Source organism: Apodemus sylvaticus, chromosome 5 (assembly GCF_947179515.1).
Source record: "Apodemus sylvaticus chromosome 5, mApoSyl1.1, whole genome shotgun sequence".
Taxonomy (NCBI): Eukaryota; Metazoa; Chordata; class Mammalia; order Rodentia; family Muridae; genus Apodemus; species Apodemus sylvaticus.
This window is the reverse complement of record NC_067476.1, coordinates 84,023,124-84,046,849: the sequence shown is the minus strand read 5'-3', so window position 1 is coordinate 84,046,849 and position 23,726 is coordinate 84,023,124. Positions and strand designations below refer to the sequence as shown.

Here is a 23,726-nt window from a genome sequence, read left to right as displayed (position 1 = left end):
CTTGACACTGATTTTTAAGGTACACCATCTTCAACCCAACTGCAAAATTGGAAACAATAGCATCTTCCACAGCCCCAGCCTCACACAGCTCTTCCTGTTTGGGTGTTTTAGCTCTTTCAGGTTCTGCTGATGGCTTTATTGCATTTCCTTCCACTACAATAGCAAGCTCCTAATTGTGATCTACCAAGCGGAGGCACAGCCTTCACCGGAAACATGTGGGAGAGTCCACTGCTGTCTCATTTAAAGTGCAGTAGAGATGAGGTCAGGCTTGTGAGAAGTTGTCCAGGAGGGCCTGGCAACAGATTGAGAGCAGCCATCTGAGATCCAAGCATGACTCATGAACTCCAAATCCACTTACAGAGGCTTCCGCTGAAATCAAATTGATTGTGAGCAACGGGATTGGCGCTGATCAGCTGGAGATGGAACTTCTCTCACAAGAGAAAATGTGTATTTTAGTAGCTTTAATACCATCTGTAGCGAGCTTCTCTCCAAGTGTCCTTGGAGACCAAGCATTTAGGACACAGACAAGAGAAGGACATCTCTGATCTATGAGTTTTCTTGGCTCTGCAGATGGCTGATGTATCACTACCAGCAACAACATCTCCCCTCTTCCCAGGAGTGTGATGACTTTTAAGGAGCCCATCTGGAATCCTGACTAATCTCTGTTACTCACTCAGGTGCTCAGGCCCTCTGTTACCTCACCACTCTCTAAGTGACAGGTGCCTTTGGTATTATCCAAGGTGTTGTTCGCTTCAGAAAGGGCAGGGTTCTCAACTTCTTAAAAATACAAGCTAAGAAGAGCTGTAGTGTGTGAACTGCTCTAAATATGTTGTCTTCAGCCTCACTGGATCTGTAACATGATGGAGTATTAGTGGCCTTAGAACCTTGGATTTTCTTTCTTTCTTTCTTTTTTTTGTTTTTTTAAAGATTTATTTATTATATGTAAGTACACTGTAGCTATCTTCAGACACACCAGAAGAGGGCATCAGATCTCATTTACGGATGGTTGTGAGCCACCATGTGGTTGCTGGGATTTGAACTCAGGCCCTTAGGAAGAACAGTCAGTGTCCTTAACCGCTGAGCCATCTCACCAGCCCCAGAACCTTGGATTTTCAATGGAATCATGGGAAGCCATGTAGTTTGTAAATTAAACACACACACACACACACACACAAACACACACATACACACACACACATTTGAGTGTTTGGGAGGAGATAATTGTCTGTAATTCTGTCTCAAAACATTTATTTATTTATTTATTTATTTATTTATTTATTTATTTATTTATTTATTTGGTTTTCCAGATCAAGTTTCTCTGTATAGCCCTGGTTGTCATCAAACTTGCTCGGTAGACTAGGCTAGCCTTGAACTCATAAAGATCTGCTTGTCTCTGCCTCCCAAGTGGTGGCTTTAAAGGCATACATCACAACCACCCTGCTGGTTTGTGTGTGTGTGTGTGTGTGTGTGTGTGTGTGTGTGTGTTTAATCTATGGGCAGATTGGCTCTCTGTTTTTCCCAAACAAGGTCTAGATAAACTTGCTTAGTAACCTTTCAACCCCAAACAATGGCTCTTTTAAAAGTCTTGACATGGCTGATATTTGAGCATGTTGACAGGCTGGCTTCGGGATTTAAACAACATTGATTGGCAGGCCCTTCAGCCATATCCTGCTTCTGTGACCTATAATAGACCATTTAATCTCTCCACATCTCAGTTCCTGCTGAGAAAACGAGGAATCTCAGAGGCCAACCTGTGGGAAGTGAGACACCTGCTTGCTTGTGGTAGGCTGGTTGACAGGCCTATGTGGACATGGGTGGTGGGCTCTGGACAGACTGTCCTCAGGGTTGCTGGCTCCTATCTTCAGCACCCACTTCTAGTTTTGCTGCCTGAGGGTCCAGCATGAAATGAGAAAAGAGAAGGGTAGAGATTTAGAATTCAGTCCACAGGCACTGGATTTCATAGAAAATGTGCCTGTTCTGCTCCCAGAAGATTGATTATAGACGTGGCTTCCACAGTTCCACGGTTGACATCAACGTGGAGTCTCAGATGGCCACAGTGTTAACCAGCTCAGAGCTGTCATCTTTCCTTGGCTTTTCCTCCCTGCCCCTCCCCCATTGTCTCCACTAACTTACTTCTGTTTCCAAAAAACAACCTGCAGCCAAGTCCTTGTCTCAATTTCTGTCAGCGGACCCTACAAAAGAAAGTGCTTAGAGAGTTCTAAGCCAACCTTCTGCCCTGAACCATATCCCACCCCCCAAAGAAAGAAAAAAAAAAGAGAAAATGCTCAGTGGTGATTTGTAATTATTGTTATTTACAGCAGGACTTCTTCATTCCTTGTGTTTGAACCAAAACTCAACATTTTTAATTTGAGTTTAAAGATACATAAGCAAGAAAATGTTGACTTACATCTTTACCAAATCCCATATAATCAGACTGTCCCCAGAGTTAGAAACTCATGATTTCTACACATCTCTTCCCATCCATCCCTTCTTATGCCTTGCACTGTTGGGAACAGACTTGATCTCCATCCCATTTTTAGGTTGGGAAGGAGCAAGTTCTGGTTGTGACACATCTTCTCCACTTCTTTGAGTACCCAGTGAAACGCCCTGGAGATCAATAGTAAATATGAAGGGTGGATTGCTCAAAGAGGTGTAGACTCAAGACTTATTACTGAAATTCTACAATTAGAGTGCTTCGGTGTCACCTCTGTCTTAACTAGGCATGTGCCCGCCAGTTATATTAGGCCACTCTGCATAAACTCAACTAAATAGTCAAGGCTGAATAACTTTATAAGAAGTTGATTTTGACTCACTTGCCTGGAGGCCCAATGCTGAGGCTGTAGGACGATGGCTTTCTTACCAGCAGTCTCAGCGTGATAAGTCATTGAGGTGATAAGCACCTGAATGGCAAGAACTAGGAAGGAAGGGTCTCCCTGCTTTCCCATGCTACTCAGAGGAAGCTACCATATGCAACCACAGAGCTCTACTCGGATAAGTTTTTCTAACTCTAATCACATCCCAAAAACCCTGCCTTCAGAAGTGTGGGGAGACAGCTAATTCTACAAAGCACTTGCCACACAAACATAAGAACCCAAGTATGGATTTCCAGAATGCAAGTAAAAATCTAGATATATAGTGGTGTTAGTCTGGAAACTCAGGGCTGGGGAAGCAGAGACAACTGGATGCCTAGAGCTCAGTGGCTAACAAGCATAGCCAAACTGGTGAACTCTAGGTTCGGGGGAGTGGGAGAGGACCCTGACTCATTAAAAAAAAAGAAGACGGCAGAGAGAAACAAAACACCCTGAAGTCAACCTCTGTCTCCCTATGTACGTACATGCACACATATACCATTCCCCTGTTACCACAGGCTCAAACCTACATGAACATGAATATACACATATACCACACACCAGATATCATAGTCAGATGAAGTTTCTATTGGCATAATACTCTTGGTTGGGATTCAACTCTGGTAACTAGAACTTTGGAGGGGTAAATTATATTTAAACCGAAGTATGAGTCTAAAGGTTGAGAAGACACTTTGCATACTAAAAACCACATGGCTTATCTGCTCCGAACTTAACAAGTGCTTGAAGAACTGAATGTGCACATGAGATTTGCCAAACAATCAGGCCATCAAGGAACTGGGATGTAGCCCCTGTTGCATTAGGCCGCTATTCCTAAGTCAGTACTGATTCATGAGGTAATCTGGAGCCTAGGAAGCAGCTGGGCAGCAGGTGTGGATGGGAAGCTCTTGGGGTCCCAGACCTATTTAGCAGCTGGTCCAGAAATGTTTTATTCTTTCATCAGTGAACTGTTGTATTGGCCTGCCCTATATGAATTCCACACATGGCTGTTGTGATTGACTCTGCGTCCTTCAAACTCTTCCATAACTCCCCTTTGCCCTCAAACACCAGCAGCTGTAGCATGGTAGAGTGGGATTAAGGTTCTACTACTCATCCTGTGAGCCTGGAGCTCTTCCCCACAGTCAGAGCCAATGGCTTAGCCCAGCGTTGGCCTTGACTTTGCCTTTGCTGGCGCCAGGCTGTGAGCTCTAAGCCAACTGGCCTACATGCACAGCTTCTAGCATTACCACTGCCCGATCTCTTCCACCTTGGAAATTTTCATTGCAATTACTCTGGATTTTCACAGAGATGAGGCTCATGTTTATGTGGCAGTCACTCGATTGTTGCTGGGTGGGTTGGCACACCTCTGCAAATGGACTTGCACGGGTAAATGTCCAACTTCCAATTCCGCTTTACATTCCATCACTCTCCTGGCTTGGCCATCAGGCCACACACTGCCAAGGTGGCTTTATTATGTGTACCCTGGAGTGTGTTCCCTTTTGTGTATATAGCTCTGTTTCCTGGAATTATTATTTCTGGTGGAACTTGGGCTCATTCTTGGCTGCTTATTATTTTTCCAGCTGTATATTTTATTCCTTCAGCATTTCATGAAGCTTTATGACAGAAACCCAAGGTGGGCTCCTAAGTTCCACAGACAGATGTCACAAGGGAACGTGGGAATCAACTAAACTTGCTCCTAAGGGTTTGTGAATGTCTTCCCTGAGAACTGTGGCAAGAGCAGGAGTCATTAATGCTAACTCTAATTTTTGAGGTGGGTGTTATGGAGCAAGTGGTATGCTAAGCACCTCATTTCCATCTCATAGCCAAGTCTGTCTTGCAGGAGGTCTCAGCCTACGTTTTATAAGTACAAGAAAAATAGGTTCATAAAGGCTGGGCCTGTGAAGATGGCTCAGTTGGAAGGATGCTTGGTTCACAGACATGAGATTTGATCAAAAAATGGTTGTAGTGGCACTTGCCTGTAATCCCAACTCTGGGGAGATGGAGACAGGAGGTTCCCTGAGGTTTACTGGCCAGACAGTGGTCAAATTAGTGAGCTCTAGGTTGAATGAGAAACTGCCTCAAACATGAAGGAGGCAAGTGGTTGAGGAGGACAATAGCTAGAAACCTCTACCCTCTGCATACAAATGCAGACATGTGCACACATATGCATATAGCATAAACATACATGAACATACATACAGAAAGGTGGAGAGATAGATGATAGACAGACAGACAGACAGACAGACAGAGACAAGGTTAAGTACCTGAGGACATACAATGAAGTAGGTCAGGCTTTGTGAGTGATTCCAGATTTCTTGCTTTTAAACGTTATGTAAATCTGCTCCTGCCCCTGCTTGAACCTGACCATCTGTGACTTTCCATCACTGGTAGGATAGTACCTACAACCCCCTAACCTGGCCAAATGTTCCTGCCAAATACTCTGCTTTTATTTGCGACCTTGATCTCATTCCCATGCTCCTTAGCCTCAGCAGCAGCTCATGAGGAACATACTCAGCTAAATTATCTGAACTTGGCCTCTGGGCAGTGGGGAGCCATGGAAGTTTGATGCAGATTTAGTGGGACAGAAGTCCAGACCAGAGGTGTTTGAGAGAACCCTGGCATAAATGCAAAGGGGTCTGAACCTAGGGATTGGTAGGCGAAAGAAAGAAAGGAAGAAAGAAAAAAAGGAAGGAAGAAAGGAAGGAAGAAAGGAAGGAAGGAAGGAAGGAAGGAAGGAAGGAAGGAAGGAAGAAGTGAAGCAGATTCAAAGGACACATCTTTGTGGGCACTGATGGGGGAGTCTAAGGGCTGACTACACTTCTAGTCAGATTTCTACCTTGTACAAGATGGATGACATAATACTAACTTTGCATATGTGTGTGTTTGTATTTTGTGATATGTGTGTATACATATATGTGAATGTATGTACATGCATGTGCATGCATGTGTATGCATGTGAAAACCAGAGCAGATGTCAGTGTCTGCTTCCATCTGTGCTCTTTGCTTTACTGCCTTGTGACAAAAACTTTCTCAGGGAGACACAACATTTATTTACCCCAGACAGGGAGCCCACAACTGACCAAAGCAAAGAGAGGACCAAAGTCCAACTTAGTGAACCAGTGAGGTTTATTGTGGTTATTTACAGGAATATGGGTGAGGGGTTACTTACTAGGGCAGAAATGACGCAAACACAGGTAGGCACATTGCCAAAGCCCACCTCAAAATGGGTGACAGATCCCCAAACTGGGAACCTGGAGCTCACTGTATAGCCTGCAGGCAGCTCAACAGGTTGAAGAATGTCTTTTCCAGGTGCCTTTGTTGGTCTAAACCTCTTCTGGGCTGCTGGGAAGGTTTCTGTTTCTCCCAGGCAACTGTTCTGGAGTGTGAGTTTTCTTTGCTGCTCAGCTTTCTTGTGTCTGAGGGGGTATTCTCAGCCATTAATACTATTCTTATGGGGTGGAGCCTAGTAAATCTGGTCAGTTTCAGGGACTTCCTGAAGCTATTTTGAGTTCTTTATCTTTCTGTGTAAAGAACTTCCCCGTAGGGTGGAATCCCTGAGGAGACAGTTATACAGCAGTCTCTTTTGGCCAGTGAGTTCTAGAGATCCACCTGCCTCATCTCCCTTATGGATTTCAGACATGCATGATTAACTAAGTGCCTGGTTCAAGCACTCTTACCCACTGAACTATCTCCCTGGCCCCAATTCTAGCTACTTTTTTCTTTTTTGGTTTTTCGAGACAGGGTTTCTCTGTGTAGCTCCAGTTGTACTGGAACTCACTCTGTAGACCAGGCTGGCCTTGAACTCAGAAATCCACCTGCCTCTGCCTCCCAGAGTGCTGGGATTACAGGTGTGCGCCACTACCACCTGGCAATTCTAGCTACTTTTAAGGAATCTCTGTGAAGGCCTAACAAAAACAAACGATGCTATTCAGTTCTACTGTTTTTTTTTTTTTTTTTTTACCCTGTATCTTTGAAGAGTCCTGAACATTGTAAAATAATTTCTATTCCTTGTCCTCTTTGAGGAGTTTCTTCCACACTGGGCATGGCAATTTGCTTAAAGTTTGGAAACAAAACAAAACAACCCCTCAAAAAAAAAAAAAAACAAAAACAAAAACCCAACAAAAAATGCCTTCCTCCTCCTCCTCCATAATTGAACAACCACCCTCACATCGCCAATCCCAGATTAAGCGATCAAACAGCACCTGAAATCAAGCTTTTAAAAACAAAAATCAATCAAGCCCAAAGAATTTAGCTCAAAATGAAGAGGTGTTTAAAAGAAGTAGGCTGAAGAATATCGAGAAAAACAATTTAAATTATTAAAGCGGGGCTTTCGTAGTTCGGGAGAAATGCTCCAATAATGTCAGATTAAAAATATAAATCTATTTACCTTCTGCAATGTTTTCACGAGGCTTCTTTTTAAGGTTGACTGTATGTCTGTTCCTTTATGAAAGAGTTTGTTACCTGCAGAAGGGAAACAGTACTGGGCAGGCAGGACACATTCCCTGCCGTTTGTCACTAACTAGGGATCTCTTGTGACTTCTGGTTTGTTAGCTAATTAATGGATAAATATCCCTACTGAAAATGTAGAGGGCATTCAATTTTTTTTTTTTTTGTTCAAGTGCAAAATGTTCTTTTGGTTGAAAAAAGATGGTTTCTTTCTTATCCCTCCTCTGCTTCATGCCTCTGTGGGGGCGTTTGTAATACAGAAATTATAACATTAAAATCACTTTCATGTCAGTGGACTTTGATGTCTGAAATAGAAGGTCAAGAGGTCTTGGAGGCAGAATTAGTGAGATGGAGAAACCGGGAGGGGAAAGTCCTTTAATTCAGTGACCTTCAAAAGGACCCATTTGGCTACAAAACAAGGAACCTTAAGGGGTCATGTGTTGACACAGGAAATAAAACCATTACATCAGCACTGTTCCAGAGAAATGCATTGTGAGGCCTGCTTAGAAGCCACAGGGTGAGATTTAAAGTTTTCTAGTAGCTTCATTTTAAAAACATTATATATGTACACACACACACACACACACACACACACACACACACACGCGCGCGCGCGCACACACACACACATACACATTCACACATGGAGATCAGAGAACAACCTGAAAGATCTAGTTCTCTCCTCTTACTATGAGGGGCTTGGGGATTGAACTTAGGTCATTGTGATTGGCAGCCAGTGCCTTTATGAGCTGAGCCATCTTGTCAACTTATCTACATTTTAAAAAAAAGTGATGAAAGGCCTATATGTTTCAATATTAAATTTGACCATATGACCAAAGTAAAATTATTGCCTTTTCATGTTCTTTTTGTACTCGGTCTTTGAAATCCAGTTTGCATAGTATGTTTAAAGCGCTCGACATTCAGAGTAACCACATTTCAAGTGCTTAGTGCGATCAAATGAAGCTTAGCTTAAGGGTACCATATTGGACACTGGAGGTCTGTGAAGTTCAAAGACAGCGAGTGCTCTCTCTTTGTCCCTTGCTGATGGGTGGGCTACACACTCTCCGTTAGTTTCATGCCATCTAGACACAAGCAAGAGTCGTTTGGAAGGGGGACTCTGTTGAGAAAATGCCTCCTTCAGATGGCTGTGGGCAAGGCTGTAGTGCCTTTTTGCTTTTGATTACTTGATGTGGGTGGTCAATAGGGGCAGGTGTGGGTGTGGGGTATGCCACTTCCAGGCAGGTGGTCCTGAGCTATACAACAGCATTGAGCAAGGCACAAGGAGGAGGCGAGGAGGAGGAGGAGGAGGAGGAGGAGGAGAGACAGGAGCAGAGACCCTCCACGGCCTCTGCTTCAGCTCCTGCCCTTCATGATGGGCTGTGATCAGGACGCATAAACTGAAGTGAATCTTTTCCTCCCTAAGTTGCTTTTCGTTATGAGTTTTACGGCAGCCATAGAAACCCTAACTATACTCTATTCTCATAATGAAAGGAAGAAGAAATATATCTGTAACAAAACTGCACAAGGGGTGCTCTTGTTCTTTGGTTCAAGACTGGCCACAGGTATGAGAAATTACATTTTTAAGGAGACAGACAACTTGATTCAAGGAGTAATATAAAATAAATGACAAATTTTGCATTGTCAAAGTGTATGGTAAGGGGCTGGACTGGAGAGATAGCTCATCAGATAAGAGCACTGACTCCTCTTCCAGAGGTCCTTAGATCAATTCCCAGCAACCTCATGGTGGCTCCCAGTTATCTGTAACTTCATCCGATGCCCTCTTCTGGTGTGTCTAAATAAATAATTTTTTAAAAAAGTGAAGGGTAAAATTTCTATCATTATGGATAGTGCAAAAATATTTGTTATCAGATGTAAGCCAGTTTCTCTCCTGAAATCCTATGACTGTATTAAATGTGAAGTAGAAGTCATTTCCCAGCAATGTTAGTCTGACAATTTAAACACACACTCTCTCTCTCTCTGTCTCTCTCTCTCTCTCACACACACACACACACACACTCACACACACATGTTTACATACACACACATACATGTTCACACACTCACACATCACACCCATGCTCACATACTCACACACATGCTTACACACTCTCATACCATACCCAAGCTCACCCACCCTCTTGCACGCACACATGCACCACACACACACACACACACACACACAAATGCACGTGCACACACACATAGCAGTTAAAGAATGACTTTAATTTCTAGCAGGGAAAACTCTCATGCTCAGCAGTTTTGGGGAGTGGGAACTGTAACCCAGAAATCTTTTCCTGGGAGTAGAATTGTACTAAACACTGAAATTAGCTTTTGTTTGTTGAGTGTTTCCATGATCATAGCCCAAATCCAGTAGCCACATTACCTTTGAAGTTGCAGATAAGTTCTGTGTCTTGTGGTCTTATGAGCTGGGCTCGCTTACTATGATAAGTAACTTGATGTATGGCTGTTGAGAACTTTATCATTGCCTCTGAGTCTTCATTTGTGTCACAGACATTACTGTCTGCCTTCAGAGGTTGTTGTAAAGGTTAAATGTGACCACGAGTGTGCCATGCCTGAAGCAGACACCCCCTAGTGATGTCATCTTGCTGCTTTCTGGAGGATGCTAAGTGAGATTCTGCTGATCTGGTCAGTGTTTGCTATAAGGCCAGGGATTACGCCTTGTAACTAAAGATTTTGGGGGGAAAGCAATAACTCAGTGAACTAACCAGACACAGCTTAAAGGAGCACATGGACTTACTGTCTCTGGTGAGCTTCCACTGGGGCTGGGGGTTCATTTGAAGGTCTAACTGGGGAAGGCCAATTGTTCTTAACTGCTAAGTCAGCTCTTCAGCTCCATGATAATAGGTTTTCCTTTAAAAAATGTGTATAATGCCCAAACAATGGAACTACATAAAGTTTTAGGGGCTTTAAAACTCTGTGAAGCTCATGGTCTCCTCAGTTTTCTTAGATCTCAGGAGGAAATTTCTTCTCTGCTCCTCCAGTGGCTCCAGGAACCACCATCCTGAGAATCACTCCCCAGTTTGTTAGAAATGCAGACCTGTTGGGTTGGAGTGAGGTCACCAAGCCTGACTGATTCATCTTGGGGTTTCAGAAGCAATGGTTGTATTTCACTGTCAACAATTAAAAAAAAGTTTTTCTCATAAGAACCGGTTCTTCTCTCCTTGAATGCAAGTTTTAAGACTCCATCTGGACCCTGGGAAGATGGTGACTCTCGCATCCCCGCAGGATGCAGGAAGAAAGAAAAACCGGCTGAAAGTAGAGCAGGGGAAGTTAAAAGTTCCTCGCAGGCAGCATGAACTGGATGCGCTGGACCATTGTAACCGGGACCCAAGAGCAGAGCTCGGGAGGCCACATTCAGCTGTGAGCATGCAGAACTTGGCTGAGCTCTCTGGCCTGGGAGGGCGGGGGCGTGGCTGGGCCGGCGAGAGGGCGTGGCCGGCGCCGAGAGGCGGGGTCTGACCGAGGCCGCGGGGCAGCAACGTCGCTGGGCAGCGGAGCGGCGGCCGCGCCATGTGGCTGCTGGGGCCGCTGTGTCTGCTGCTGAGCAGCACCGCGGGTGAGTGGGGGGCGCGTGACGCGCTTCACCGAACGCCGGGCGCGGGGGCTGCCTCGATCGTCCCTGCTCCGCGCGCGGGCCTGGGCTGCGGGCGTGGGTGTGCGCGAAGGGCGGACCCCGGCGCCGGGCTGGCCGGGACCCCGCGAGGGGCCGCGGCGGGGCGCGCGCCGCGCTATTGTGTGGGCCGGCGCACCGGGTGCTGTTGTCGTGTGTGCGCGGGCGGAGCTTTGTGCGGCGCCCGCTCCCTAGAGCCAGGCGGCCGTCCGGATTGGGCGTAGCTGGAGTATGGATTGCTCTGTGTGCTGGGAACGGAGGAGGGGAAGGAGAGGACTCTACTCTTGATTTCGGGTCTTTCCCGACTCCCTCAGCCTTTAACATGCACTTTCCTGCCTCAGTTTCCCATCTGCGCTGCCGCCGCATCTGCCCAACTTCCTTTCTCTTCTTCCCGGGACCGTGTCTGGTTTGGGAATAGCTAGATGCAATAGGCACTGGACATCGAAATCACTCGCTCATCCTGGGAGCAGATCTTTGACTTCTGTCGTCTGTCGAAGATGCCTTAATCTTCGGGGAGCCGGGAAAAGAGGACCGGGGCTTCCTCTAACGGCCGTTGGTCCCTGCATCTCAGAGCGCGTGCATCCTGAGACCCGCAGGGACCCTCCCAGACAGAGTGCTGTTCCCAGGAACTTTTCTGCTGATGTGGGCACGCTCCGAATTCCAGCTTGGAACCCTTCCCCTCTGCCTCTGCCCGCCGGCCACAGCTGTCAGCAGCAGCCCCTCCTCAGCTCTGCCCGCCCTTGGCCCCTGATGCTTGTTTCTGGGCAGCTGATGCACACTGAACTTTTTTTTTTTAAACAGAAGATTTCTTGCTCTGTGCCTGTATCATTCACATGTCTAATTTATTTCGGATTTCCCCAAATACTTCCAGAAAACTTGGCTGCTGCGTTGTGTTTGTTGTAGGGAAGTCAAAACCTTTCTGAGCTACCCCTTGCTGATGCCCGGCAACCCTCCCTTCCTAGAAGTTGCCCCTTCTGTAAGCACATTTTCTCAAATGGCAGGCTGACGGGACCTCCCCTCTCCTCCATCATTCCCACTCCTCTGAGACACCATTTAAATGTCTGTGGGTTTGCTCAGTTTCCAGTGAGGAGCTAGACGCCTGTGGCTGCTGTAGGGTTTTTGTTTTTGTTTTTGTAACCAAGTCTGAGGTCTTGTGTTCTGTTTGTCTGGAGTTATGGGGTTTGGTGGGGGGTGGAGAAGGAGGGAGGGGAAAGTGAATTAGGCAGCTATAAGCAGGTGCAAGTTATTTGGAGGCTGTTAGAGCAGGCTCAGTTCCAGGGCATCTCAGACATGAAGATCTGCCTGGATTCACACATTTAATTCACATGGCAATGGCATGTCCCCTGGTAACACCCCAGCTGGCGCTTCTGTGTGTCCTCTGTTTATGACCAGTGGACACTAATTATCACAGCTCCTTGTTGTAGTGGGTCACATGAGTTGAGTTCACAAAAAATTATATGTATCTCTCCCTGTCAGCAATGGTTATTTAATAGATAGAGCACAAGGAAGTGCAATAGTCGGGGTAAGCCAGAGTCGATGGGAGGGACCCCCAGTGTGAGCTATAGTTGGGGTAGGGGAGGGACTGCCAGTGTTCCTTGACTGAAGTTAGCTGTGGCTTTGGATTACTGAACTTGCTTTAGGACCTTTAGGTGGTTTGAAGCCTTTTCTTGTTACACTAAATATCATCTTTTAAGTATGAACTATGTCTTAAACCAAGTGTTGAAGGAAACCGGGCTGGGTTGTTGGGTCAGCTCTTACTTCCTATTCTTCAATCCCTTCCTGAAAAGTTGTTAAGAAGCCAGGACTTTGGGAGGCCCCCTGTAGAGGAAACCTGGGCTCGAAATTGAGTATTAAGTCCATGTTGAGTCTTAAGTCCAAGTCTTGGGTCTTTAAGAAACTAGAAGGCCACTGGGGTTCCAAGAACAATTCAAAGGCCTTGGTTGTTCAGGAACTTTCTGAGGACCTTCAGGGATGGTTTCTCTCCTTTTGTCTTACTGTTTGTCTTTAGGAGGTGAAACATTGTTTCTAGCTGTTACTATTTTCTCAAGTCTCCTGCTAGCTGCTTAGATCGCCTCTGCCTTACATGACTTAGTCTGATGCCCCATTTTATGGCACTTGGTGTTGTACAGTGGTGGGTTTAAGTGTGTGAGCCTTTAGCTATTTCTAAAAAGGGTGTGAAAATAAGTGGTTGGTCAGTTGGTCTTCTCCTTCTTCCCTGGCTAGCTTTTGATAAGACCCCTGACCTTCTCAGGGAAGAGGCTTGTTTTCCCCTCCTCCCTCCTCCTCCTCCCTCCTCCTCCCTCCTCCTCCCCCCTCCTCCTCCCTCCTCCTCCTCCCTCCTCCTCCCTCCTCCTCCTTCCTCCTTCCTCCTCCTTCCTCCTCCTTCCTCCTCCTCCCTCCTCCTCCTTCTCTCCCTCCTCCTCCTCCCTCCTCCTCCTTCCTCCTACCTCCTCTTCCCTCCTTCCTCCTCCTCCTCTCTCCTCCTCCCTCCTCCTCCTTCCTCCTCCTCCTCTCTCCTCCTCCCTCCTCCCTCCTCCTCCCTACTCCTTCTCACTCCTCCTCATCCCTCCTCCTCTCTCCTCCTCCTCCCTCCTCCTTCCTCCTCCTCCTCCCTCCTCCTCCCTCCTCCTCTCCCCCCTCTCCCCCCCCCCTCCTCGCAGCCCTGTGCCTATTAACCTTTTCTCCTGGAAGGATCTACTTCCGGCCTGAGGGGTGGGCTTTGTTTATTTTTTTAACTAGGTGGGTAGCTGCACATAGCCTAGCTTCACCCAGCAGGGTAGATGAGACTGCAGGGAAGTACAAATAAACACACCTTGTTCCTTTTCATCTTCAAAGGATTGTCTTTGGGGCTCCCTCCTGGAGTTTGAGGGGGGTTTTGTTTTGTTTTTGTTTTTTCTGATAGCCCAGTAGATCATGCATTTAACTTCGGTCTGGGAGGAAATGGACGGGGATTTGAAAGGTAGATGGCAAGTTGGTCAATTTGTGGTTTTAAACCCTGCCCCTTGCAGGGTAAGGTGGTAGTGGGCTTGTGTTGTTGCCACTGTTTGGTTGTTGCTATTTCTGTTTTGGTTTTTTGATGAAGAGTTTGTGTAACCCAGGCTGGCCTCTGCCAGCCTTGAGCTAGATATGTAGATGAGGTTATCCTCTTGAAGCTCTAGTACTGAGATTACAGGACCGCCCCACCCTATTCATGTGGTACTGGGAATAAAAGGAGGGCTTCATTCATGCTAGGGGAGTGCCTCATGGCTAAGTGATCTTCTAAGTCCTGAAACAGTTGAGAAGTTCAGATTGGGACTCTGTATTTGTGTTTCTTCCTTTTCTTCTATGTTTATCATTTTATATAAATGTAAATGAGATGTGCTGTGTACACATCTTAGAGTGTTGGAGTTGTATTATGGGATACTTTTAGGGATAAATCTGCTTATGGCTGTTGAGTTTCCTTCCTTCCTTCCTCCCTCCCTCCCTCCCTCCCTCCCTCCCTTCCTTCCTTCCTTCCTTCCTTCCTTCCTTCCTTCCTTCCTTCCTTCCTTCTTTCCTTCCTTTGAGTTGCCTTCTACTCACTGATCAACAAGGTGTTTTAAAGGCTACACGTTTCTTACATTGGAATGGCGGTGAATAATCTACTCTCTTGACTTCTGAGGAGAATTCTCTATTCTTTTTGCCGGGAGGGTGGTCATCTACTTTGAAATTGCAACAACTGCTGCTCGTATCATTTGCTAGGTAACTACCTAGCAGATATTGCTCACCAGAAGGAGAAGACTCTTGAGTTGCTGTAACTGTTCATTCAAGAAGGATAACAAATGCTTATCTGAGTTAAGACTGTGAGAGTTCCCATCACAGCTTCCAGGAATGAGGTTAATCTAGTCTAGGGTTTCTTAGCCTTTAGAGCCACTGCCGTTTTAGAGTGAATAGTTGTTCATTGTGTAGACCTGTCCCATGTATGGTAATAATCAGTCACCTCTCTGGTTACTACCATCTTGAAAACCTTGTGTGTGGTTGGGTGCCAGCCTTTTTGCTCTTCCTCATGAGCAGTGCTCCTGCCCACCCTGAAGATCTTTGCTGGATTACATTCTACTTCATTATACTTGCCTTTATGCTTCTGGGTCAACCCAAGCTCAAAGATGTAAAAATACACCCTTAACTAGACATGCCTCCGTGCAGACCTCTTCCCTTGCTCTCCTTGTGCTGTAGTCAAAACACTTTGAGTTTTTGATTGCAGCTTCCGCTCCCTGGGGAGAGACATATATGCCAGTTGGTCATCCAGAGGTGGTAGTTGACTCCATGGGTGTTAAATTTGGGCTCTTCCTGTGCTCAGAGCCTGCAGGCTGAAGGACACTGTGGTGCCCGGGTTTTTGTCTTGAGAATCGTATGTTGAAATCTTAAACTGCAAGTCTCCCTCCCTCCACTCCACAGAGCTGTGGCTCTCTGCTCCTTCCCTTCCTGTGAGTCCTTCCCCAGTATCAAAGGCCTCCACAACTCGGGACAGTTCTGCATTATTGCTGGCGAATTATCTATGCTCACGGCAAGGTGGTTTCTTGAAGTTTTCGCTGTATACTCTGAAGTCCTTTTAAAGTTCCATTCTGTATGACTTTATACTCTGAAGTTCCTTTAAGACTCCTCGCCTGCAGCTGTCCTTTCTCTGTTTGGTCCCCAGAGTTCTTGAGGTTTTTTTCCCTCCTTGTCTTTTCAGATGAGTCATATAACTGGCCAGCTCCTGCCTTCTTTGACGATTGAACTTGCAGGCTGAAGGAAGCAGGTTCCCCAAGGGAATGCGAGTCTTCCGTCCAGGCACATGTGTCTTAGCCATGCACCCTTTGAAAGCCTTTTCTACTGAGGAGCTCTGGTTTCTCAAGCATACAGCTACCCAGTTCCTTCTTTGAGTAATGAGAAAATTCTTCTCAAGCCTCATTCATGTGTCCAATAGTGTGACCTCAGCACCTGCACACACCATTACTGAGTTGTGCTTAGGAGTGCAAAACCATGCAGAATTTGCTCTTTGCCCATGGAGAACAAAAGGATCTATGAGTGAATATGAATTTGCTGATCTCGCTGTGATCTGGGGCATAGCAGCAGCCCTTTCTACCACTGGTGGCTCAGAGGCATTTCTTAGTGTCGTGGTATTGGATTTTGGAGACCAGTGGGGACAGTGCTGCACAGAATTCAAGACGCTGGGGCAAGAATGGATTCAGGACAGTTGGACAGCACGCACCCTAGCTTACTTACTCCTTTAGCTTTTTAGGTAATTGATGTGTTGGTGTTTTAAGGCTTCTAAAGCTTCAGCTTTCTGAGATTTGAGTAATTTCTGGGGCTGTTGAACACTAGTGTTTGATAAAAAGTGTGTGTGTGTGTGTGTGTGTGTGTGTGGTGTGTTGCTTGACATCCTTGTGAACTGGTTCCAGACTCCACTTAGACACCATGGATTCACACGTCCTTTATATAAAATGACACAACATGTATTTGTATATAACTTAATGCATATCCTGTGTACTTTAACCTCTACCTTACTTAGAATTCTGAATACAGTGTGAACACTGTATGAGTGATTATTATACTAAATTCTCTAGGGAATAATGACACAAAGTCTGTTTATATTTATATATTCACAAGAGTTGCATTTTCCTAACGTGTGTATGGTGTGTTGTGTCCATGTGCGAATGTATGCAAGTGTGTGCATGTGGGTGCACATACCTGTGCATGTGTATGGGGAGGCCAGAGAAGGCTATTGTATGTTTCTCTATCACTGTCTTACTACCTTGAGACAGGGTCTCTTCTGAACCAAATGATGCCTGTTTTAGCCCAGATGTCTGGCCAGTAAACTCAGGTTGTCCTCCCTTAGCACCCCATCTGGGGTTATAGACAAGTGCAGCCATACCTGGCTTGTTCAGTGGGTTGCTTAATATGTAAACTCACCTCCTCATGCTTTCAGAGAAGAGTCCTACCCACTGAGCCATCACCCCAGACCATGTCCATACACTTCGATGCAGTGGACACTGAGGGCACACGGTATATGCACTTTTTTCATATTTCCAGAGCTGTTGAACCCCTAATCCTACTATGTTGTAAATTGCTCAAGACCTGGGACTCTGTGTTATGTTTCTTGCTTCTTCTGTGATTCTGGAGAGACTAGAAAGAGCCTCACTCACTGAAAGTCCACTCTGTCAGGCAGGACACCAGACATTGCATAGATACTTTACTGTTATGTCCAAATAAAAACATCACCAGAATACCTGTGCTCAGAATCCAGACCATACGGAAGTATGACAGTGAAATGTTAAGTCTTCCCTTCACCTTTCTCTCCCTACCCATAAGTAACTGCTGTGGACTGTCCGAAGATTTCTGGATTCATTGGTAAACACACGCACGCGTACACACGTTAGTAGGATGCAGTGAGATCGTGCCTGCCTCGGGTTGTAGCTTATCTTTTCTTCCTTTCTTATATTGTCATCAGTTCTACTTCGAGCTGCTGGACAGGTCACCCGCTCCCATTGGCTGCATCTTTGGTTCTCAGGAGGGTCCAGCTGTGCTTGTGCTGTGTGGCTCATCCTTCTGCCCTGTCTCCTAAGCCCAGGGCGGTGTGCATGCAGCCATTCGAGAGCCTCTTACTATCAAGTTTCTAAACTTTGGCTTGGCTTCTACCTACCAAGAACAAAGGGGCTTGTCCTTATTCTTTTTCAGTGATATTTCTTCACTATTACCGACTTGCCTCATTCCTCTGTTTTTGTGTTCATAATTTTAAAATGACTTATTTTTATTTTATGTGCATTGGTGTTATATCTGCATGTATGTCTATGTGCAGGTGTCAGATCTCCCAGAACTGGAGTTTAAGACAGTTGTGAGTTGACATGTGGGCGCTGGGTATTGAGCCCAGGACCTCTGGAAGAGCAGTCTTAACTGTTGAGTCATTTCTCCAGCACCTGTGTTCACATTTTTTTATTTCAATATCATATTCTAGTGCCATCTTTCTTTTGTTTTTGTTTTTGTTTTTGTTTTTTTGGATTTTTGGATTTGGTTTTGTTGAGACAGGGTTTCTCTGTATAGCCCTGGCTGTCCTAGAACTCACTCTGTAGACCAGGCTGGTCTCGAACTCAGAAATCCGCCTGCCTCTGCCTCCCAGAGTGCTGGGATCACAGGTGTGCGCCACCACTGCCTGGCTAATGTCATCTTTTGAGCCATATATTAAACAGTCGGCATCCTCAACCCAGGCAGTTCAGAACTTAATGAAAGTGATAACATACAGATGTCCGTAGCCAAGTTCACCCAGGCCAGGTCAGTGATCCGTAAGTCCTAGCCTTGTTTGTCATGCTGTTGGCCCTTACACCCATCCTGTCTTAGTTGTTACAAAGTCAAAGATGTTCTTAGCTGGCTTTATTCCAGGTCTTATCTATCTCCTCATCCTTTTCAAGACAGCTGTACCAACATCTTTCTGACATTCAGATAGGTAGTGTGTTCTGCCACCTTGTAGATGAGCCAAATAAAAGTAAGGCCAATTGAAAGCCTCTTCCCTGAGGTACAACTGTCATGATACCAGAAGGTTCTGTGCAAGCTTCCAAAGGAGGGGCAACCCCCATCCTGCCTATGCTTGTGAACCACAACAATGACGTCATCATCAAGGCTTGATAACCCCAGGGCACAGCAGTGGTATGCATATCGTGGCAGTAACCAACAGCTTTCTCATTAGATTTAAGACCCACTCAACAAAAGGAAACTTATACTTGGTATTGGAAACCTAGGTAAGTACTCTGGGCTAGTGAAGTCATGGATCTTGGATAAGAACCTACAACCACTACTGTGCTAAAGTTTTCCACAGACAAGTGTAGTTATCACCCTCATTGAGAGAACTTCTCTTTGAAACAGAAAGAGACTGAATACATCTACAAAACAACTCCTGCACTTATGTCTCAGGGAGCATTGGGAATGAGGTGGCAGAAGGATTCTAAGGGCCAGAGAACGGGGAGTTTGCTGTGAGGCTGTGTCTCCTAGGAATGTCAGAGACTTCACTGTCTCTCTGTCTCTGTCTCTGTCTCTGTCTCTGTCTCTCTTTCTCTCTCTCTGTGTGTGTGTGTGTGTGTGTGTAGGTCAGAGGACAGCTTGGCAGGAATTGGTTCTGTCCTTCTACGTTCTGGCTGTCTGGAATTGGAACTCAGGTTGTCAGTCTTGCTTTTCCTCTATCAGTATGTACCTTATAAACAGTGTTAGTGCTGCAGATAGATGACCACTGCATAAAATACCTAAAAACAGACTTTCTAGACAAAAACAGAGTGAGTCCTGATGATAATGTTACAGATAACAAGAGAAGTTTCAATTTTCCAAAAGAATTATGTTCCTACTCTGAGCGTCCGTGTGTATACTTCCCCTACAGGAGATTGGGTTTTTTTCTGAATTGATGGTTGATATTATTCACAGCTCCAGGTAGCATTTTCATGTAGCGCTCCAGAAGGATGCTAAGAACTCTTGTCCCTGTCATCATCCCCCAAGCAGAGGAGGACATGTGGGCGGGGGTACTTGTAAGTTAGGATAGCTTCTAGTTTATAAAGATCGTTATGGGCAGATGAGATTGGACCTCAGGACTAAACTCTCATTCCTAAGGTCTCTCTAGAGAACTGAAAACCGGAATCAGACTCAAATTTTAGGGAGCCATCGTGACATCAAGCTATGGTGATAAATTGGGTGAATTCTCTTGTACCTTAGTCCAACTGTGATTTCGGACAAGTAGCACACTGTGCAGATGAGACTGTCTCTGTCCTGGAGAGTGGCCACAAAGAGGGGGGGCAGCCACTGAGCTTATGCTGGAGCTGGAGGGAAGTAGAATTTATGAATAGCTTGATTTAGAAGACTCGTAAACCCAAGGTGCCGGTTTCCAGGTGGCAGCGGGGTACTTGTGTATATGTTGGCAGGGAGAAATGAAAGTATAAGGGGTGTTTAATTTTACAGCATCAGAACTCCCTCCCCACTCATTATTGCGAGGTCCGGCAAGGTTAGCTGGGGATGTCAGGAGCGTGTGTCTTTGATGGTGCCTCTGGAGCCGTTTCCATCAGACTGCGCCTTGAATTGGAGCAGTGTTCTCCTTAACTAGCTGCAAACGGCTGAAGAGTGGACCCCAGTCACACTTGTGAGTTCCAGGCTTGGCCGAAGCCTCTCATTTGGTTTGGAAAGTTCTAAATTTAACTTGTTTTTCATTATAAAAATAAAACGAAAGAGTTTGCAGGAAAATGGGGAGAGTGGCGAACAATATAGAGTATTCATTTCATTAGCGCCAAAGCCATAAGACATGGTTGATGCTAAGGAAAAGCAGAACAGAGATAAATACGGTGTTTCCAAAGCAGATTTATAAAAACATCCCTTGTAAGCTTGATTAAAAAACATGATACTAGCCAGTGAGCCCAGCTGGCAGGGACCCAGGGAAGGAAAACTAGAAGAGTTAATAACCACCAAGGAAGAGATAAAATTGGAAAGAATGACGTATGCCCTGGGAATGGTCTTTATCAATAAAAGAGAACTGATCTGGTAAGTGTTAGAGGGAAGCGTTAAACATGGAGGGAACCTAGGCAAGGCAGCAATGATGTAACCCAAAAGATTTAGCATTCCTAAAATTTATTTGTTACTCAAAGTAATGATAAAGATCCTGCAAGAAAAATCTAATGGATGTTGAAAACATAAGGAAGTTGTTCATTTGAAAAAAAATCAGATCAGAGAAATCAAAGAGATTACAGAAAGTAGAGAGATGGCTCAGTGGTAAGAGTGCTTGTTCTCACCAAGAAGACCTGAGTCTTCCAGACATCTACAGAAAAATTAAGATATGTCTGCGCATGCCCGTAACTCCAGCGTCGTGTGTTTGTGTATGTGGGGAGAAGGGGTGGGGAGGGGAGCAGAAACATAAAGAGATCCCAAGGGCTTGCGGGCTGGCCAGCCTATCCGAATTAGTGAGCTCTGGGTCAGTGGAACACTGTATCAAGACAATACGAAAATGGTAAAGACATCTGACATCTTGTTTTGGCCTCTGCATATGCACACACGGGTTTAGTAGCACACTTAAGTATGTGTGTGCCACTTGTGCGCACATGCACACGTACACACACACACACACACCACCCCTCACATTCCATCTCCCTCTCCCCCAAATTGGAAACAGTATTCAGATAGATGACATAGCATCAGCATCCCTTGAAATCACCCACAAATTGTGACTCAGCAACAAATCCTGGACCATGGGGCAAGAGGGGTCCCTTGCATTCTTTGATGTCTTTTGCTGGTACTCTCTAATACCTGGTTCAGTGCTTGGCCTCATGTCAGCCATGCAACAGGGTTTTCCAGTAAGTCATCTGGAGAAGCACCGGAGGGGGCCGTGTGGAGAGGTGATGGTAACTCTGAAGATAATGAATCGGGGAGTGACCCAGATGAAGCCATGGGGAATGAAATTTACCTGCCCAAGCCAATTGTGCCCTTTGGTGACAAATTATATCTCCTCTTGGTTTTGGAACAGTCGCATTGATCTTTAAAGAGTTGCAAGGATCGTTACAAGAGATATCCTTGGCTTAAATAGACAAAGAAAAGGAGGCCGTGAAGGAAATAGATTATAGCAATTTCAGATCAGACTATAAACTAGACACATGCATTACGGGACTAGCATGCCCTGCATGGAAGAGGTTTGTAATAGGCAATGAAACCTGCCCTGAGTCGGGTTGGCCACTGGGATGAGGTTCACAAATGGGAGAAACTTACAAAAATGCCAAACAGTTTTATTTAAATATCATTATTTAAAAAACATTAAACAAGCTGGTCTAATTTAAAGGAAAAAAATTTACTGGTGAAAGTACACAAAAGACACCAGGAGGAAGCACAGCAATAAATACAAAGTTGGGGAGGAAGGCAAGGGTGATACCTATATCTATACATATGTATTCAAGATATACACATCAGCTATAAAACTAAATGTAAAACAAAACATTGCTAACACTTATATAGAAAAAAAGTATCACCCATATGTTCTGAGGAGAGATTAAGTAAAAAGCAAGGGAGAGAAATAGACTTCAAAGATAGGGAGATAAAATCCGTTCTACAAGGGGACTTGGTGGTATCAGTTCAGTATTTGCATGTCAGTGAACACTAAGGTAGACTAAACAGGGCCACTGCGAATGGTAACAGGTTCATTAGACAACAAATGTCTCTTCGTCCCACATAAAATGTCAATGAGAATAATGGGAGTGTTGAGGGCTCTTTAAATGTTAAGATAGCTAGTGTATAGAAGGTCCTAATTATTTAGAGAATATGTATATTTAATGTTTGCGTTTTGGGCAGTCGTGATGGGGAGATCTAAGGATTAATGGGTGGGTGGTAAAATGTCCATAGTTGGGAATGGGCAGTTGAACTCACTGGTCCGCCCGGGAGCCCCTAGGGGGTCTTTCCTCTATATACCTGCTCTTTGGATCTGCAGAATTGTTGATTATGGAAGCTTTGGGGATCAGTCCTCCCTGCTAATGAGATGAGAAGGCTCATTAAGCCTGGAGCTGAGCTTAGGGAGCCTGGCACGAGCAGCTGCCCAAGAGGGTGTCTGCGAGCGAGAAATGGCAAGAAGTTTGGGGCCGGTTACAAGGACAGAAAAGAAAGGTATGTAGGTAGGTGTGTGTGTGTATGTGTGTGTGTGTGTGTGTGTGTGTGTGTGTGTGAGAGAGAGAGAGAGAGAGAGAGAGAGAGAGATTAAGCCTGTGTGTGTATATGTGTTATTAAGCACTTGAAGTACTTTTAAAGGAATTATTCAACCAGAGAGATAAATTCTGAAGAGTATGTTGTTAGATAATTTTGTTTATTTATTAAGTGTGCTTGCACAGAGGAAGATGGCTTTGACATCACCAGACAGCATAATGTTATGGAGACACTCTGGTGTATGCAGACTGAAATATCCGTTTGTAGCACAACGACTCTATCGGACTTTTTATTATTATTTTGAATTCTCTCCTACATGCATTTACTCAAACTCCACTGCCCACTGCACGGAGCTGCCATGGCCACTGCATCCTGTGCGGCCCTCACTGGCTTCTTGAGGAAGTGTCACCTGTGCATAGGGCGAAGGGGAAGGACCACTCCCTGAGGCCGCAGCAGTTAAGCTTGTCTCCTCTCCATCCTAGCAGACAGGTCCCCAGCACCGGGGCTTGCTGCTGCTGCTGCTGCTGCTGCTGCTGCTGCTGTGTGTGTGTGTGGGGGGGGGGGGTTGCACATTTGCATAAAATGGACGTAGAGTTCTGCCTAGGGAGTCTCTTGTTTCTTCCTGGGTTTTCAAAAGCGATTCTGGTTAGCTGGACTGGTGAGAGTTGCTGCCTACCAGCCCCGTGCACGGCTGAATGCAGCCTTAGGGAATGTGCTTGCATCTGTCTCTGTAACTCGGGCTGTGGCTGTTTGCACAGTCTCCTGGGAAAGCTTCCTGTTCATCCTTCAGGACATGGCCGGCGAGTCTTCTTTTCTAGAAGCCATCAGTCTGTGCTCAGCTCCCAACCTAGAATTAATCACTGGCTTCTTCTTCTTTTTCTTTTTCCAGACAGGGTTTCTCTGTAGCCTTGTGACAAACTCACTTTATAGACCAGATTGGCCTCGAATTCAGAGATCCACCTGCCTCTGCCTCTTGAGTGCTGGGATTAAAGTCATGCACTACAATGCCCCGCTAAGCCCTGGCTTTTTAAAGGCCACCTCTGCCTCACACTTGATACTGCTAAATGTATCATACTGTAATACATTTATTTTTGCTTTTTTCAAGACATAAATTGTTATTAAATCAGTATAGAATCAATAGTGTAATGTAAGTTCTTTAAACA

At 45.4% G+C, this 23,726-nt stretch overlaps 1 protein-coding gene across 2 annotated transcripts in view; it reads left to right on the top strand.

Annotated features, from left to right (window-relative positions):
* Positions 1-10,772: 10,772 nt before the first annotated feature.
* Ldlrad3 (low density lipoprotein receptor class A domain containing 3) overlaps positions 10,773-23,726 on the top strand; it is a 238,014-nt gene continuing 225,060 nt past the window's right edge. For both annotated transcript variants that reach the window (XM_052183084.1, XM_052183083.1), the window contains exon 1: positions 10,773-10,869. In XM_052183084.1, coding sequence (XP_052039044.1) covers positions 10,824-10,869 — 46 coding nt within the window. In that variant the 5' untranslated portion in view covers positions 10,773-10,823. The remainder of the gene's footprint in view (positions 10,870-23,726) is intronic.